The 14,730-nt window shown below is 41.2% G+C and overlaps 1 protein-coding gene across 13 annotated transcripts in view; it reads left to right on the top strand.

Annotated features, from left to right (window-relative positions):
- TSNARE1 (t-SNARE domain containing 1) overlaps window positions 1-14,730 on the top strand; it is a 451,500-nt gene that overhangs the window by 197,864 nt on the left and 238,906 nt on the right. For all 13 annotated transcript variants that reach the window (XM_088179949.1, XM_088179899.1, XM_088179963.1 and 10 more), the window contains 3 exons: window positions 4,822-4,912; window positions 8,244-8,318; window positions 10,252-10,308. In XM_088179949.1, coding sequence (XP_088036075.1) covers window positions 4,822-4,912; window positions 8,244-8,318; window positions 10,252-10,308 — 223 coding nt within the window. The remainder of the gene's footprint in view (window positions 1-4,821; window positions 4,913-8,243; window positions 8,319-10,251; window positions 10,309-14,730) is intronic.

Genomic DNA, 14,730 nt, shown 5'->3' with positions numbered 1-14,730 from the left:
CTGGGTCACCCTTCACGTGTGGATTCTCTGCATCATTTTGGAGGAGCTATTGAAGGTTGGAGTGGGAGCTTCAGACAAAGGTTATTAGAGAAGCTCCCATGGAGTCATGAGGTGCAGAGAAGACCCCTTTGCTTTCTAAACCCCTCAGAGAGGAGCCTGGGGGCAGCTGGATCCAGGCTTATCCCCAGACTTTGTCAACAGTCTAAGTTTTACAACTTTGTCCCTCAGATTTTAATGATGGCAAATCAGATAAATGTCTGTGAAAATGTGATTCTTTGTTATGATAAATGATTAGAAAAAACACCTCAATCTGAATTATTTGCTATGCATCATAAAAGCTAAAACTACTATTACAGTATCAGATAGGGTAGTGCACTAAATCAAAGCAACATTAAAGAAATTATGTTAAAGCTACCAAAACAAACAATTGTTAGAGGTTGATGTAACAACAAAAGAGCAAATCTTTTTTTTCTCAGCCACAAGAGACATCCTTGGGGTGCATCCTTTACCCAGAGGATGAATCTCCACACACACTCCAAGGAGGAATATGTTAGAAGAGCCTACCCTGTGGAAAGTGGGCTGGACTTTTATAGTTTACAGGGGCTGGCTGCCAGTCCTGTGCCTCCAGGTCAGCTGAGCAGCTCATCTGCCAAATCTCTGCCTCACTGTCAGGGTGTTGGTTTGAGGCTGGTCTGGCAGCTGGGTTTCAATGGGTTTTAATAAAATTCAACACTAAGACCCAGCACATGGTGCCCCTCTCAGCCCACAGCTAATAACTTGAAAAACAGGGCATTGTTTGAGGTTTATGACCACATTCCAGGGCAGAACTTCATGCTACAGGTGTCCCCCTCCACAGACCACAAACAGTCTCCATTGGATTTTCTCTGTAGTTAAACACTTTTATTAGGTGAAGAAAGGGAAATTGGATCCTTAGGATCCATTGCTGTCCCTGTGGGAAATGCATGAAGTTTTATCTACTTGTATTTGTGGTTTGTTGGGGTCTATCAGTTCCCACACCACCAGGAAGGAGATGTCCCGTGGTGCCAATTTCCCTCTGCATATTTGATGCTCCCTTATGCATTCCTGTCTCCAGCAGCAATGGAATAAATGTACATACAGCTGCTCAAACTACTTCTGCTTAAGCCACAGATCCTGCAGCTCAGTGCTCTGCTCAAAGTACTCTGATTTTAACCTCTTTTTGGGTAAGAGAACTGCAGTAAATATTACAGCAGCTGTGAGAAAGACAGGTTTTGAGTTATGCTGAGCTATCTGGCTTAATTCTTGCCAATCCTACTTGACCACTCTTAAGTGCAAAAAAAATGACTCCTTTGCTGTGCAGTTGTCCTGTCCTAAAGGGGATTCTGAATCTAATGATGTTCAAACCCCTACAGCAAAGGTATTTTTGATCTATATCTGAGAAACTCATTATTGCTCTTCCATTAGGGCTCAGATGAAAATAAAATAGGCTATATCTTGTTTTATAAGTGGAAATGGCATTTCCTGCTGGAGCTGGGAAACAAAGCTCTTTGGGATTGTTGTGACTATCAGCAGGCACGGTGAGGCAGCGAGAACTCCTTCTCTTGTTGGTGTTTGCTGCGGGGTCTGGTGATTTTTCCGCTGGCTTGGTCATTCATCCAGTGTCTCAAAGAAGCAGCAGAGGCAGAGATTCAGCTCCTTCCTGGTGTCCCTGAGGAGAAGGGGAGCAGCCCCCACCGCATCTGCCTCTTTGCAGCGCTCCTTTTAGAAGTGGATAAATAAATTAGAGGGGTGATGGCTCAAAGAACAAACCGCGAGCAGCTGGGGATGCGGGATGCGCTGGACCGTGCTCCTCCAGCAGAGGAAACTGCAGCCACAGGGAAGGAACTCGCAGGCACCAGTTTGGCATCTCCTGGATTATTTAGTGCATTGTCTATGCAGGGTTTGTGCACGCAGAAATGCTCAGCGAGATGATTTTACTCCTCCTAAGAGATGCCCTCTCTGGTGTTTACCCTTCCAGGGTTTGTTTTCAGAGCAGAGCTGTAGACAGGTAAATCTTTTACTGCATTTGTGTTTTAGGTACTTGGCAGCTCCACAGATGGAGTATTAACTTGTGTGGCGAACTCTTTTGAGAAGGAAATTTTATTCATCAGAGACACCCCTTTAATTAACTTGCACGCTTCCATGGGGAGCAGAATATAAAGACAGATAATAATAATAATAATACTGCTAATACTACTGATAAAAACAACAACAAAAACAGCAACAACAACATATCTTGTTACCATTACAAATTAAAATAAAATGGAGCAGGAAGCAGTGTTTTGAGAGGGCTTTTTTTTTTTAAATTAAGGTCTTAATAGCATTTAATGTAAATTAAATATAATCATTGTCTGATTCCTGAGTGCATCTCTGAGGCTGAAGAATAAGAAGTTAATTGTGCTGACAACATAGTGGGAAGTGCCAAAATCAAGCACCAGCATGTTGGTTAAAGTGCATTTTGAATTAAGAGGTGGAAGGCAGAACTTTTATTTTTTTCCTACTCCTGCTCCCAGTTATTTTGCAGCAGAGTAAAGTTCGCGCCCAGCACGAATTTATTACATAAGATATCTAACATAAAATTTACATTACAATGCAAATAAAGAAGGCTTTATTTAACTTTAGAGATTGGGAAGGATCAGATACAAGAGCCTAACAAGCCATTTCACTTTGGGGATGGGGAATTACTGGTATGTAAATCCCTGAGTTGTTCTGGGGCAGATAATTTAATGAGGTCAGCAAAATGGATGTCAACTCCAGCCAGCATCTCGCTTTCTGTAAAGAGGAATTAGGTATGGAAATCTGAGATTTGAATATGCTGCTTATAGAATTCATGCATTTGGTGGCAAGATGTACTTGATTAAGAGATTGGGGATCAGGCTGACTGTGCACTCCTCAATGTCAGCAATGTGACAGGATTCAATTCCCAGCTCCCTCTCTCGCAGTGGCAGTGTGGAATACCTGTTTGTGACAGATATCACCTCTTCCATCTCCAATTAAAAGTGATGTAATTGCTCAGCTAGTGTGATGAGTCCTGGGATCATCAGTAAGTGAAGTGCATTTTGATGAGTGAACACAGAAAGAAATAAACAGAGGTATAAACTCATTATTGGATCTGGCTTTGTCATCATGTGAGATTATTTCTCTTTCTTGCATGGTGACAATGGAGTTCTTGTTTCCTGTGTGAGTGTTCAACCCTTGACACACATCTGAATTCCTTTTCTGCAGCTAAGAGATGTCTTCATGGTGTACTAAGCTTTCACTTGTAGGTACCTTGTATGAACTCAAGTGTAATTTTATTTACTGGGAGGGTGAGGAGGCCCTGGTTCAGGTTTCCCAGAGAAGCTGTGGCTGCCCCATCCCTGGAAGTGTCCAAGGCCAGGTTGGATGGGGCTTGGAGCAACTTGGTCCACTGAAAGGTGTCCCTGCCCATGGCACGAGGTTGGAACTGGATAATCTTGGAGGTCCTTTCCATCCCAGGCCATCCTGTGATTCCATGATCCTGGACAGCTTTTCCAACTGAGCTGTTTGCACAAAAACATTGAAGTGGGAAAAAAACTGCCAAACTTTGGATTAAGACTTCGACAAGAGAGGTCCTGATGTATTTGTAATTAAGGTTGTGTTTGGTAAAAGCTGTTTGGGGACTGGCCTCGATCTTCATAGGAGGTGCTGGAAGACTTGTCCTAAATCTTAAAAGAGCTGCTATCCATAAGAACTGACAGAGGAGAAGGAAGGAGCTGAAGAGTCAGGACAAGTCATGGGTCTTCAGGACTGAGGCACCATAAATAGATAAATAGACATTTTTGACATTTTTTAATCAAAGAACCTCCATTTACTTCAAATCTTGCCACTCTAAGAAAAAAAAAAAGGTACTGACAAATTAGTTTTTTGATGCAACTGTGGCTCATGCTCATATGTGTCCTCTAAGAGAGAAAAAACCATCATTTTCTCCAGGTCTTTTGCAAGTATTTCTTGAGTTTTTGAAAGAAATCTCATGGAAAACCACTTCTTTCTGACTAAAAGGATATGAAGTGCTCTCTGGAGAAGCTTAGAGTGTTCTCTTGACCTTAGAAAGCCTTAGAACTACTGGACTGAGCTAACAAATACCTTTGGGAAGCATTTATGTCTCTTCCCCTTCGTTTGTATGATCCCAAAGAGTAAGGCCAGTAACCAGTGCTTACAATGAATGATGGTACTGGAATTTGGGGTGTAAAAGGGAAGGACACTCATGGCTGGAGGGGTGATTGGTTTGGCTCTGTTCCCACCTGTTTCAGTGCTGGTAAAGCACTGGAAAAAGCACAAAAAAGCACATTGCACCTTCACATCCCCAGAGCTTTCCTGGTGATACTGTGTCATTAGGGGGTAGATGACCAGGGTAAATAAATTCGTCCTGCTCAATTTCAGATTTCTCTCCTGAGAACAATATTTTCCTGGGCAAGCCATCAGGCACCTCCCCAGTCCTGTCTCCTTCTGCTGTGCAACCTTTCCTTGAAAATTTACAATACCAACCATCTGTGATGGCCTTGTTCCCTGTCCACCCCCTGTTTTCACCTTATCACTTCCCTTTGAATGGTTCACAGGTATTGTCTTTGTGCTGACAGCAGGAAGAATATTTTGGACATCTCCTTCCCAGTATTTCTTTCTGGCTTCCATTCCAAGACCCAGGACTCCTGTAGCCCTCCTGTGCCTCTGTGTGCTGCTGTTGTTGTGTTGTCTCAATTGCTCTGCAGCTTGGTACATTTCTCCAAGTGTCTCATTATGCAATTAATTTCAATTGCAATTCCCATCATCTCTTCTCTTCTGCAGGCATGCCACCCAGCAGGAGACTAATAAAACCATCACGACTAGCACCAAAGCCATCAAGCAGCTGTCTGAGGTTGTCAGAGGCTCATCCAGGGTATGTGTCAGTCAAGATGCTGTTGGGGGAGAATGATGGGTCTTGTGGAAGGAGGAATAATGAAAATAAGAAGTGGCAGTGGATGCTTTAAAGCTGTTATGCTCTATGTCTTGCTATAACTTCCTTTCCTCTCAAACAAGTGTAGTTTTCACTTATAAATGACCCAGGGGGAAACAGCTGCAGACACCAGCTCTCCTCCCAAAACTGGCTCATATGGAATTGGAAATCAAGAACTCAGCAACAGAGCCTTTGGCCAGTTCACATCTATCTCAGGGTCTCAGTCTGGGTGAAAATATTGCAGCAAGACTCACTTGTGGGTGCACGGGGTGCAGGTGAGTTTGGGAGTGTGTTAAGTGTCTGGAAAAGCCAAAGCCATGGAATATGTCTGGTTGTGACACTGATTCAGTGCTGTGTGCTAGTGCAAAGGCAGCTTTGGGGATAGATAAATATAGGCTGTGGCCACGGCAGAGCAGGATTCTAAATTAGAATTTACTGCACTGTGAATTCCAGTTTACCCCAGAAAATCCCATCTGTTTTGTGTGCAGACTGGGCTGTCACCTGTAGGTTCAACTCATATGATCACTGTCCCAGGGTATGAATGATCCCCATCCCGTTGTCCCCAATTGCAAGGATTGGACAAACAGAACTTCCAACAATGATTTTATACCCAGATATTATTGCTGACTTTGGCCCATGATGTGCATTGTGGGCATGAACACAAGCAAACTGTGGGGACCAGATTCCAGCTGGTGCGAGAGTTAAAGGAGAATTTCCACCCACATAACATTCAGCACCTGAAATGAAAATAAGGGTAATTCTGCTTGATTTCTGTGAAACTCTTGCTTCCAGCACCCATATGGTTTCTAAGTCAGGAGCTTTCCTGAGTTCATGTTTTATTCTCACTCACTACCTGCCATTTTCCAAAGTCCTGTATTACTTCAACTCTGTTCTCACTGCCCTTCCACCTAGAAATAAGACTGCTCTAAACACACAACTCATCTCTAACCAAGTGGTTTTTACAGCCTGGATTTATGGCACTTGCCAACAGGCAGTTGAGATAAGGATTTAAAACTTGGGTCACTTGAGGCTACCTTGGTAACCTGTGAAGGACCATGTGCAATTCAGCCTGCCTGAAAAATAAAGAATGGATAATGGTCTACTCCAGAGGATGGGGAGGGAAGCCTGGAATGACAGTTTCCACAGGTAGACATCAAGATTAATGCAAGAATAATTTTTAACATTGCTTTGACTAATGATGCATGGCAAGGACTGTTTTGGGGTTTTTTGTTTGGTTGTTTTTTTTTTCATTTTCTTGCATAATTACATCTGAGCTTGATGAAACAAAAGATGCTGCCTTGGAGACATGGGGATCTGGGCTTTTTTTTTCTTTTTTTTTCTTTCTTTTTTTTTTTTTTTTTTTAAGTGCTGCTATCCAGGCTCTATTTTGTGACATAAATTGGGTCCAAAGGGGAATCAGGCAAGGTCACATTAAGCCCAATTACAATGCCACACAAATATGTCATTATTTGCCCTTGAAGCCAATGGGGACTCTCAGGAGATGAGGTTTTACTGTCATGAGGAAAAGAATGCAAAGTTGAAGGAAAATATTTAAGAGCTGAAGAAAATAAACACAGAAACAACTTCAGTAATATGAGGAATAAACTTGCTGCTCTCTATTACATTATATAACAACTTTTTTTTCTGCTCACTGGTCAATTAATTTAACTTTTTTTTTTTTTCTAACAGTGGAGTTTTAGTAATTAAACCTACAAATTTTGATAGAAAGCCTGTAGCCCCCATCCCTTACACAGAATGAATTGTTCTGGTGGATATTGGCTGCTGGTCAGTAAGTCCCTCTTGGGAATCTGGGTAGCACTGCAAACTCTCCTCCCATAAAATTACTCACAGCATGAAAAGCCTTACAGAGCTTTATAGTTAGTCCTCACCAATCCATTTTTCTGTGGATTGCTTTGCATGCACATATAGAAAAAAAAAAAATTTTTTTCCCCTCCCTTTTCTTCCTTATTTTCCACCAGCAATGCACTGCCAACAAGATGCAATATGGGACTTTCTCTGACTTCCCATAAATCTCCAAGTGCTGCTGGAGATATTGGAGTCAGGATGCCCAACTGAGCAAATTGATAGTATTGCAGGAGCAAAGATGCTGCTCTAAGTGGATCAGTGTGCTACAAGGCAGGAGACTGATGGAAAATGGCTCTTTTAGGGCTTCATTCCAAACTAACCTCAAAGGATGTAAATAGAGAGGTAGAGATGGAATTCCATTTTTTTTTTGGTAGGGTGAGTGCTGGAGCATAAGATCAGCTCTCCAGGGTGACAATCTTATTTTATTTTGCATGTGGAACAAACATAAGGTTTATGGACCTTTATCTGTAGATAATGATACTTGCCCTGCTCTAAAAATAGTTTTAAATCTTTAGATGAAGAACTGGGATATTCTTCTGTGTGTGAAAATACCACCATTAAAATTAAAATTGTTTATCCCATCCTTTATGAAATCTACTTTTGTAATCCTAAACAGTTTTCTGAAACAGCTGAAGTGGCTGGAAAGTGAACATTTCTGCTCAGTAGCTTTCGTGTTGATTGGATTTTGTTTTCCACTTGTTTTTTTTTAAGGTGACATCTCACTTCCTTGCAGCATATCTGTCTGTAAAATCTGGACATGTGAGCTCCTGCACGTGTGAAATCTGAAATCCAGGGTGTAGAACAGTTCCAGGAGAACTGTTTGGGTTTGGTCATTCCCTCTGAGAGCAGAGATTTGGGAGCATGTTGGGTACTTACATGAGGCTGTGTTCTTCCTTCCAATAACAGGTTTTTTGGTTTATTTTTTGAACATAGATTGAAATCTTTCTGGAGCAAGCTCCAGCCATAAAGGCAGTGACATTTGGGTTCGTATTTTGGAAAACATGAAGATAAGCTGGTTTCTGACAGCCAGACCAAGGAGAGGGGATGTTGTGGCTGATTGACTTCTCAAGTCCAGTAAATCTCTCAAATGAGGTGACCAACTCTATCATGATTTATCACCTGAAAAAAGAAAGATCCCTTCAGTTATTTTCTCCAATGCTATCTTGAATATCCAGTGGCAATTTTTTAATTTAACTTGGCCTGAAAGACCAAAGCATCACATTTCCTAAAAAAAAAATAAAAATCCTATTGCATCCTGTCAGCCCCAGTGTGAGTGATTCTTTTAGGATCCCATTTGTGCCCACCTTATTTATTTGGTGGACAATTTCCCATGACAGCAGACAGAGCCTACTACTGGATTTATCCCTAACAGACCTGCTAACCATCCTTCTTTTTTCTCCCAATACAGCAAGAACGGCTCCAGCTGGACAGGCTGAAGAACCAACTGTCAGATGCCATCCAGAGATATGGAGCTGTGCAGAAAGTGAGTGTCCCTCTTGCTTCCACACTGCCATCTGGCAATCTGTGTTAAGTGTAATTCCCAGGAGCCTGGAGCATCTCCACGGGGCTGCTAATGAATAGTTTCCTCCCTCTTTTCTTTCTTTCTAAGTCAAGCATCCTAGTGTCATAGAACTAAGGTTGGAAAAAACTTTTAAGATCATCAAATCCAACCATTAACCCAGCACCATGTCCTGAAGGGCCGTATGCACACATTTCCTGAACACTTGCAGGGATGGTGTCTCCACCACTTCCCTGGGCAGCCTATTCCAGTGCTTGACAAGCTTTTCTCTGCAGAAATGATCCCGAATTTCCAATCTAAACCTCCCCTGGAGCAGCTTGAGGCCATTTCCTCTTTTCCTGTCCCTTGTTCCCTGGGAGAACACATTGATCCTCACCTGGCTGCACCCTCCTGTCAGGGAGTTGCAGAGAGTGAGGTCTCCCTTGAGCCTTCTTTTCTCCAGGCTCACTCAGCTGCTCCTCATCAGTTCCTTGTGCCCCAGACCTTTCCCCAGCTCCATTCTCTCCTCTGGACATGCTCCTCAATGTCCTTCTTGTTGGGAGTGGCCCAAAACTGACCCCAGGATTTGAGGTGTGGCTCCCCAGTGCTGAGTTCAGGGGGAAGTATTTCCCCTGGCTTAGCCCTGACATTATTTTAGTGTGCCTCCACACTCAGGGGAGGAGAGGTGATTGCATAGCTCACCTTTTTTGCTCACAGAAAAGGTGCAGGCAGCACTGATAATTCAAATGTTACCCCATCTTCTGGCTCTGCTTTGCTGTTTGGCTGTGCCAGAAAGTTTCCAGGCACATCTTGTGGCTGGGAATGTGTCACCAAGATCAAGCTGTTTAATAAAACAAACAAAGCCTGAACTCTTCATTTGCTTCTTGCTCACCCTCTTTACCCTGGGGAGCCTCTGCTGATGAGCAGATTTGCTTTGCTTTTAAACACTGTAGTAATGGCTTAAATTTAGCATCCCCAGACTGCTACCCTCCCTGGCAGTGCAAGTTAGGAGATATATCTGGATTAATCAAAATACAACCTGGGCAACTCTGGTGGCTTTTGTACATCACTTTAATGAGTCTGACGCATGCCTGCAACAATGGGAAGGATATATTGTAATTATAGAGGGATAATGAAATTTGGCTGGCAACATGCACTTAATAATGTGTCTCTATTAGAAACACTCTGGACTGATTTATTTCCCAGCACTTGCTGCCTGTGCCTTAAAAATTAAATAAATAAATAGATGTACATAAAATTGCAGTTCAACAGCATGTCTGTCGTGTAATAGAGTTGCATCATCTCTAGTGCTGCTTCATTTTGATTTAATTTTAATTTTAATTTTAAATTATTTACCTGTCCTATTCAAGAAACTGAGTGTGGGGTCTTTACATGAAATTATGTTAAGTGTTAAACGAGAAGTTGGAATTATTTGGGTAAAAAGCTCCACTCCCATGTACACACAAACATCTTTTTATGCTTTTTTCCCCCTAATGTGCATGAGTACAGCCCATCTGAACTGCATATATAGGTTGGATTTCTTTTATTTTAAAAACTGTCATCAATTCAGAAGTGCCAAAATTAACCACTGCAGCTTGTGAGTGCCCGGCTGCATCAGGAAAACAATCTGAGTGATAAATTGCTACTTTTCCACATGCTAGCTGTCATTCCTTAAATGCCTGTTTCAGTTTTGATAACCTTGTCATTGTGGAAGCTTTGAAGACTTTTAATGCCTGCAAGACTGAACTTTTCAATGCTTTTATACTCCCTTGTTTTTTCTAAAGAATAAGAGCTTTCTCTATATCCCTTTCTTTAGAAAGCAGAAGAAAATAACTTCATATGATTCCTTCCCTAAATATTTGGACTCTTTTCTCAGCCATTTTCCCTCTGATTTTTTTTTTCCTTTTCCTTTTAACAGAAAATAGCAGAGAAATCCAAAGCTTTGCTTCCTACTGGGCAGAGAAGCACCAAACAGGTAAGTTCACGTGTGTTTCTGTGTTTGGAAGTAAGTACAGTGCTAAAAAAGCTGTTTTCTAACCCCACAAATGATGCTGAAGAGCTTGGAGCTCCTCCACTGCCTACATTGAAGCCAGTGAGAGACACACAATAGAGATGTGTGACGTCTTTGGAGGTGGAAGATAACAAGACTCGGGGAAAAAAGACTTATATAAGACCTGTATAATTATTCTCTGCTTTTCTGTCCTCATGGGGCTATTTTTTTCCATTCTTGAAGGGAGTTTTGTCTGCTATGAAATATATCAAAAAGCAGTCCTACACCTCCTTTTCCTGGAAGCTGGGCTTGTAGGTGCAGTGAAATCACATTCCAAGAACAATTTCATAAAAAAAATTAAGAAGAGTTTTTTTCAAACCTGTCCCCAGTTTTAAGAGGGATTATGTATTCTGCTTTCTTTGGCTACTTTGCACTGTGGTTAGTTATTATATACATATGCAAATTAAGCCTTTTTCTTATTTTTCAGCCTATGTTAGGATTTTTGTCAATGAATAAATACTATATAGAATCAGAGTATATATATTTATTTTGATTGGTGTATGCATATTCATATATACTCTGATTACTCCATATATGCACATATTCAGTTTCACATGTGCATGTATGTGAATATATATAAGATATAATCAGATGCATGTGTGCCTGTGAACATATGCAAATTATTATGACTATAAAGATATCTTTGTGTAAGTATATATTTACAGAAAAATGTGTAGTCTTTCATAAATAGTAATGCAAAATACTATGGATTTAATATCTGTATGTGTGTGTTTAAGAAATCTCCACACATTTCCAAGAGAGTTTTGATTGCAGGAGATCCACTGGCTGAAGAAAAGGTCCAGCAGAGATTAAGTTGGCCTCTTAAATCCCACATGCTAAGAAACCTGTAGGGATTTACAGCTGATACTGTGATACCAAAACCCAGAACTCTATGTCTCATTTCAGTGATCATTGCTGATATTTTGGATATTTTTTATCATTTAAGGGGCAGTCAGCAGGTTTTCTGCTTTCCTGATGACTTTTCTCTCCCTGCCTTGTACCACCTGGATTTCTACAACCTCCTTAATGTATATAAGAAGTAGTTGTACTTTGTAACTTCGAATTGATGATTCTCTGTAAAAAAAAGAGTGGAATGGGACCACTGAAGACCCCATCATTAATGCAGATCAATGGACCAAAGCTTTAATATTTATTAATTTTCAAGGATTACCATTCTGCCTTAGACCTTGTTCCTTGGTTGGTTTAGATGTCAGTGAAATGTAAATAAGGCACCAAAGGGCTGATGAGTTCCTTCATCCAGAGTGAAGGTTCCCACTGCTACCTTTTGAGAGATTGTGCACAGATGTTACTTTTTAGCTCTGTGTTTATAAAAATTAACAGTCTGGTTTAGTCCACCAGCTGGTGATCTGTGTTTAACAGGGGCATAAATAGCATATCCTTTAACTGTGGTCAAATCTCACATAAAACAAATATTTATTGGGTAATTCTGTGCAAATTAGCTGTGATTCGTTTATACACTGTCTGAATTGTATCACTTCTTGGGCTTTTAACCAGTTTTGGTTGTCTGCTGCTGGTGGAGTGGGTTGCAGGGGAGGGAACATCTCTGTCCTTGCCTGAATTGCCATGTGGTGGCATGGCCATGGCTGCTCCACAGGATGGGGGACACTGCTGGCCATTAACCAGGGCAAATAGAATGAAGAGTGCTAATCACTGTGAATTGTTGGCACTGGGAGCAAGCATGGATGAAAACAGTTTTTTTTGGTATGTTGAAATTGCTTGATGACTCCAAAAACAACTTTCTGTAGAAGTAAACAGAGTTTTAATATGGGAAAAAATTAGGATGCCAGGCAAAAAATACTCAAATCTTTAAGTGAGTAATGGTGGGGTTGGAGTAAAAGGAGGCTGAAGGCAGAAAGGGACAGAGACAACCCCGTTTGCCTTAAACCAGGTAGGAATCCAACCCCTGGGATATTGTAGCAGGATCAGGTTGGTGTGGGTCAGGCAGAATCAGCAGAAATTGGGATAAACTGGATCAGCTCAGGTTGTTTCTCCTTATAGATGTCACTTGCAGGTGAGGTGGTTTTGGTGGATTACAAAAGGAGGTTGTAGCATGTCCTGGGTGAGAGGGTTCTGACTCAGAAATAGGCTTGATCACACCCAAGAGCATCTTTTTCATGCAGTGACACTTGCTTGGGCTGGGGACACACAAGCCTTCATGCAAGGGAAGGATGAAAATTAATTCACATCTGCTTCAGCTTCCCTGTACTTTTGCATCGTCACATGTCTTCTCTTCTTCCTCCCTCAAATACAGGAAGGAGAAAAATTAAAGGTCTAAAACCTGCTGAAGGCAATGTGGTGGTGTGGTTAGTTTTAACTTATTATTATTATTTTTGCAGCAGCAGATTGGCCAGGACATACAAATGTATGGTTCCCACAGGAACTGTAACCTGACCACTATGTGAATATATTAAGGTGTTAAAGTTAACACCCTATAGAATAATGCAAAACACTACATATGTTCAGGAGACCTGATTTATGGGCCTTGTGAAGCTGCACAGTGACTTGGTACAGGTCCAGCCTTGATTCAAACACTGCTTGCCTGCAGGGCTTTGTTCTCTTTTATTTATACTTTAATTTATTGCAGCAAATTGTAAGAAGTCTGAGGAATACTGGTTTTTCTGGATACCTGTCCCTACATTTCTCTCCCACTGGTGAGTGGGAAAGGTGAGATGTTGGGTAACACAAGCCCTAATAATTTCCCTTTAGGGAGTAATTGATTTCCTAGAACTATGTAACAGGTAAAAATTGCCATGGGAAGCCTTGGGAAAATTAGTTTCCTGCCCGTTGTGGTTTGTTGTAAGTACTCTTTAATTGACTTTATTTGTTTATAAGGGCAAAATAAAGGCATTGATCCAAAACTCCTTGAAGCCTGAAGTTATATAAATTCTTAATCAAATATATGTTTGTAGGAATGTGTTTGTGTATAGACAAATCAATGGAGTTCTATAGGTGCATATATTGAAAGACACAACTTTTTACTACACTCAATGATCATTGTTGAATGTGCCTTGTGGCAACAATTAAAAAAAAAAATAAAGGAAGAAAGTCCTTTCCCTTGAATCTGTGAAAGTAATTTTAAATCTTCACCTACTGGGCAGAATGAGACCTCAAAAAGCTCATTAAGGGGAATTTTGGAAGGTAGTTTCCAGTTCATGGGAATTGCTGGGGCAGCTCACAGCAGAGACAGGATTTGGGATATGGTCGCCTCTGCTCCTGATTATTTTGGGGGCAAATGGGCTAGATGGGCTTCAGATCCAACTTCTCCCCCTGCACGGATGCACCAAGGTGCAAACTCCTCCTCCCAGGTAGAGTCCAGTGTAGGACTGGGAGTATTTCAGGTGTCCCCTGGAGCCTGGGACAGTGTGGTCAGTGGCAGGAGAGGCTGGACAGCTGACCAGGTGTGTCCTCTAGGGTGAAATCCATCCCACAGTCCAGCAACTCCATATAATATGATAATGTTCTAATAGCAGGAATAGATTATCCATAATATTAAAATAATTATTGGTAGACTGTGAAAAATCCACAACAGATCAAATAATGTCTCTGAGCACAGGAGATGAAAAGAATCCTTCTTTTAAACTTTTTTTTATAATTATTGTGCATCCAACATCATCTACTTCTGAAAGAAAGAATCTATCAGACTGTTTATTTGTTTTTGTGCCCGTGGTTGGATGAGTTGAAGGGTGGGACTTGGAGCAACCTGAGATAGTGGAAGGTGGCCCTGCTATGGCAGAGGGTTGGACAAGAGGATATTTAAGGTACCTTCCAACCCAAACCATTCTGTGATTCTCTGCAATTCTCTCTTCTCCACTAATGGGGAGGAAAGTGGGTTTAAGGAAGACTTTATGGGTGCTTCCCCAAAGGGAGTGGGAGAAGGGGAAGCACAGCTGTGTTTTAGCTGGGGAATGAGTTTTTATCTAAAACCACATCAAAAATCTGAAAGGACGATTTTTTTTTTTTAATGGGAGGAAACTTTCCTAGCAATATTTAGAAATTAAAATTACAGTAATTGTCATGGTGTAATGGCATCCCTCTTCATTTCCTACTGCTCACGGGGAGAGGAAAGGATAATTATTGCTCTGGAACATGGCACTTGCCAAAAAGATGCCTTTGTTTCTTATTCTATGGGCCTATTTGACCCATCTCTCAAAGGTCAGTAAATTATATTTCTTAGGAGCACAAAGATGGCTATTAAATGTCTATTTGCATATACCAGCTTTTTTTTTTCTTTTTCTTTTTTCTATTTACTGCATCAATTTATTCTTGCTTTAAATGGACTTCCTTCCCACAGGAAGCATCATTTCTCCCTTTCTTCCTGTGTTTATG

This window comes from Sturnus vulgaris, chromosome 1, assembly GCF_052056855.1.
Source record: "Sturnus vulgaris isolate bStuVul1 chromosome 1, bStuVul1.hap1, whole genome shotgun sequence".
In the NCBI taxonomy this organism is placed as follows: Eukaryota; Metazoa; Chordata; class Aves; order Passeriformes; family Sturnidae; genus Sturnus; species Sturnus vulgaris.
The sequence above is the reverse complement of the archived record's forward strand: the minus strand, read 5'-3'. Positions and strand labels throughout refer to the sequence as shown.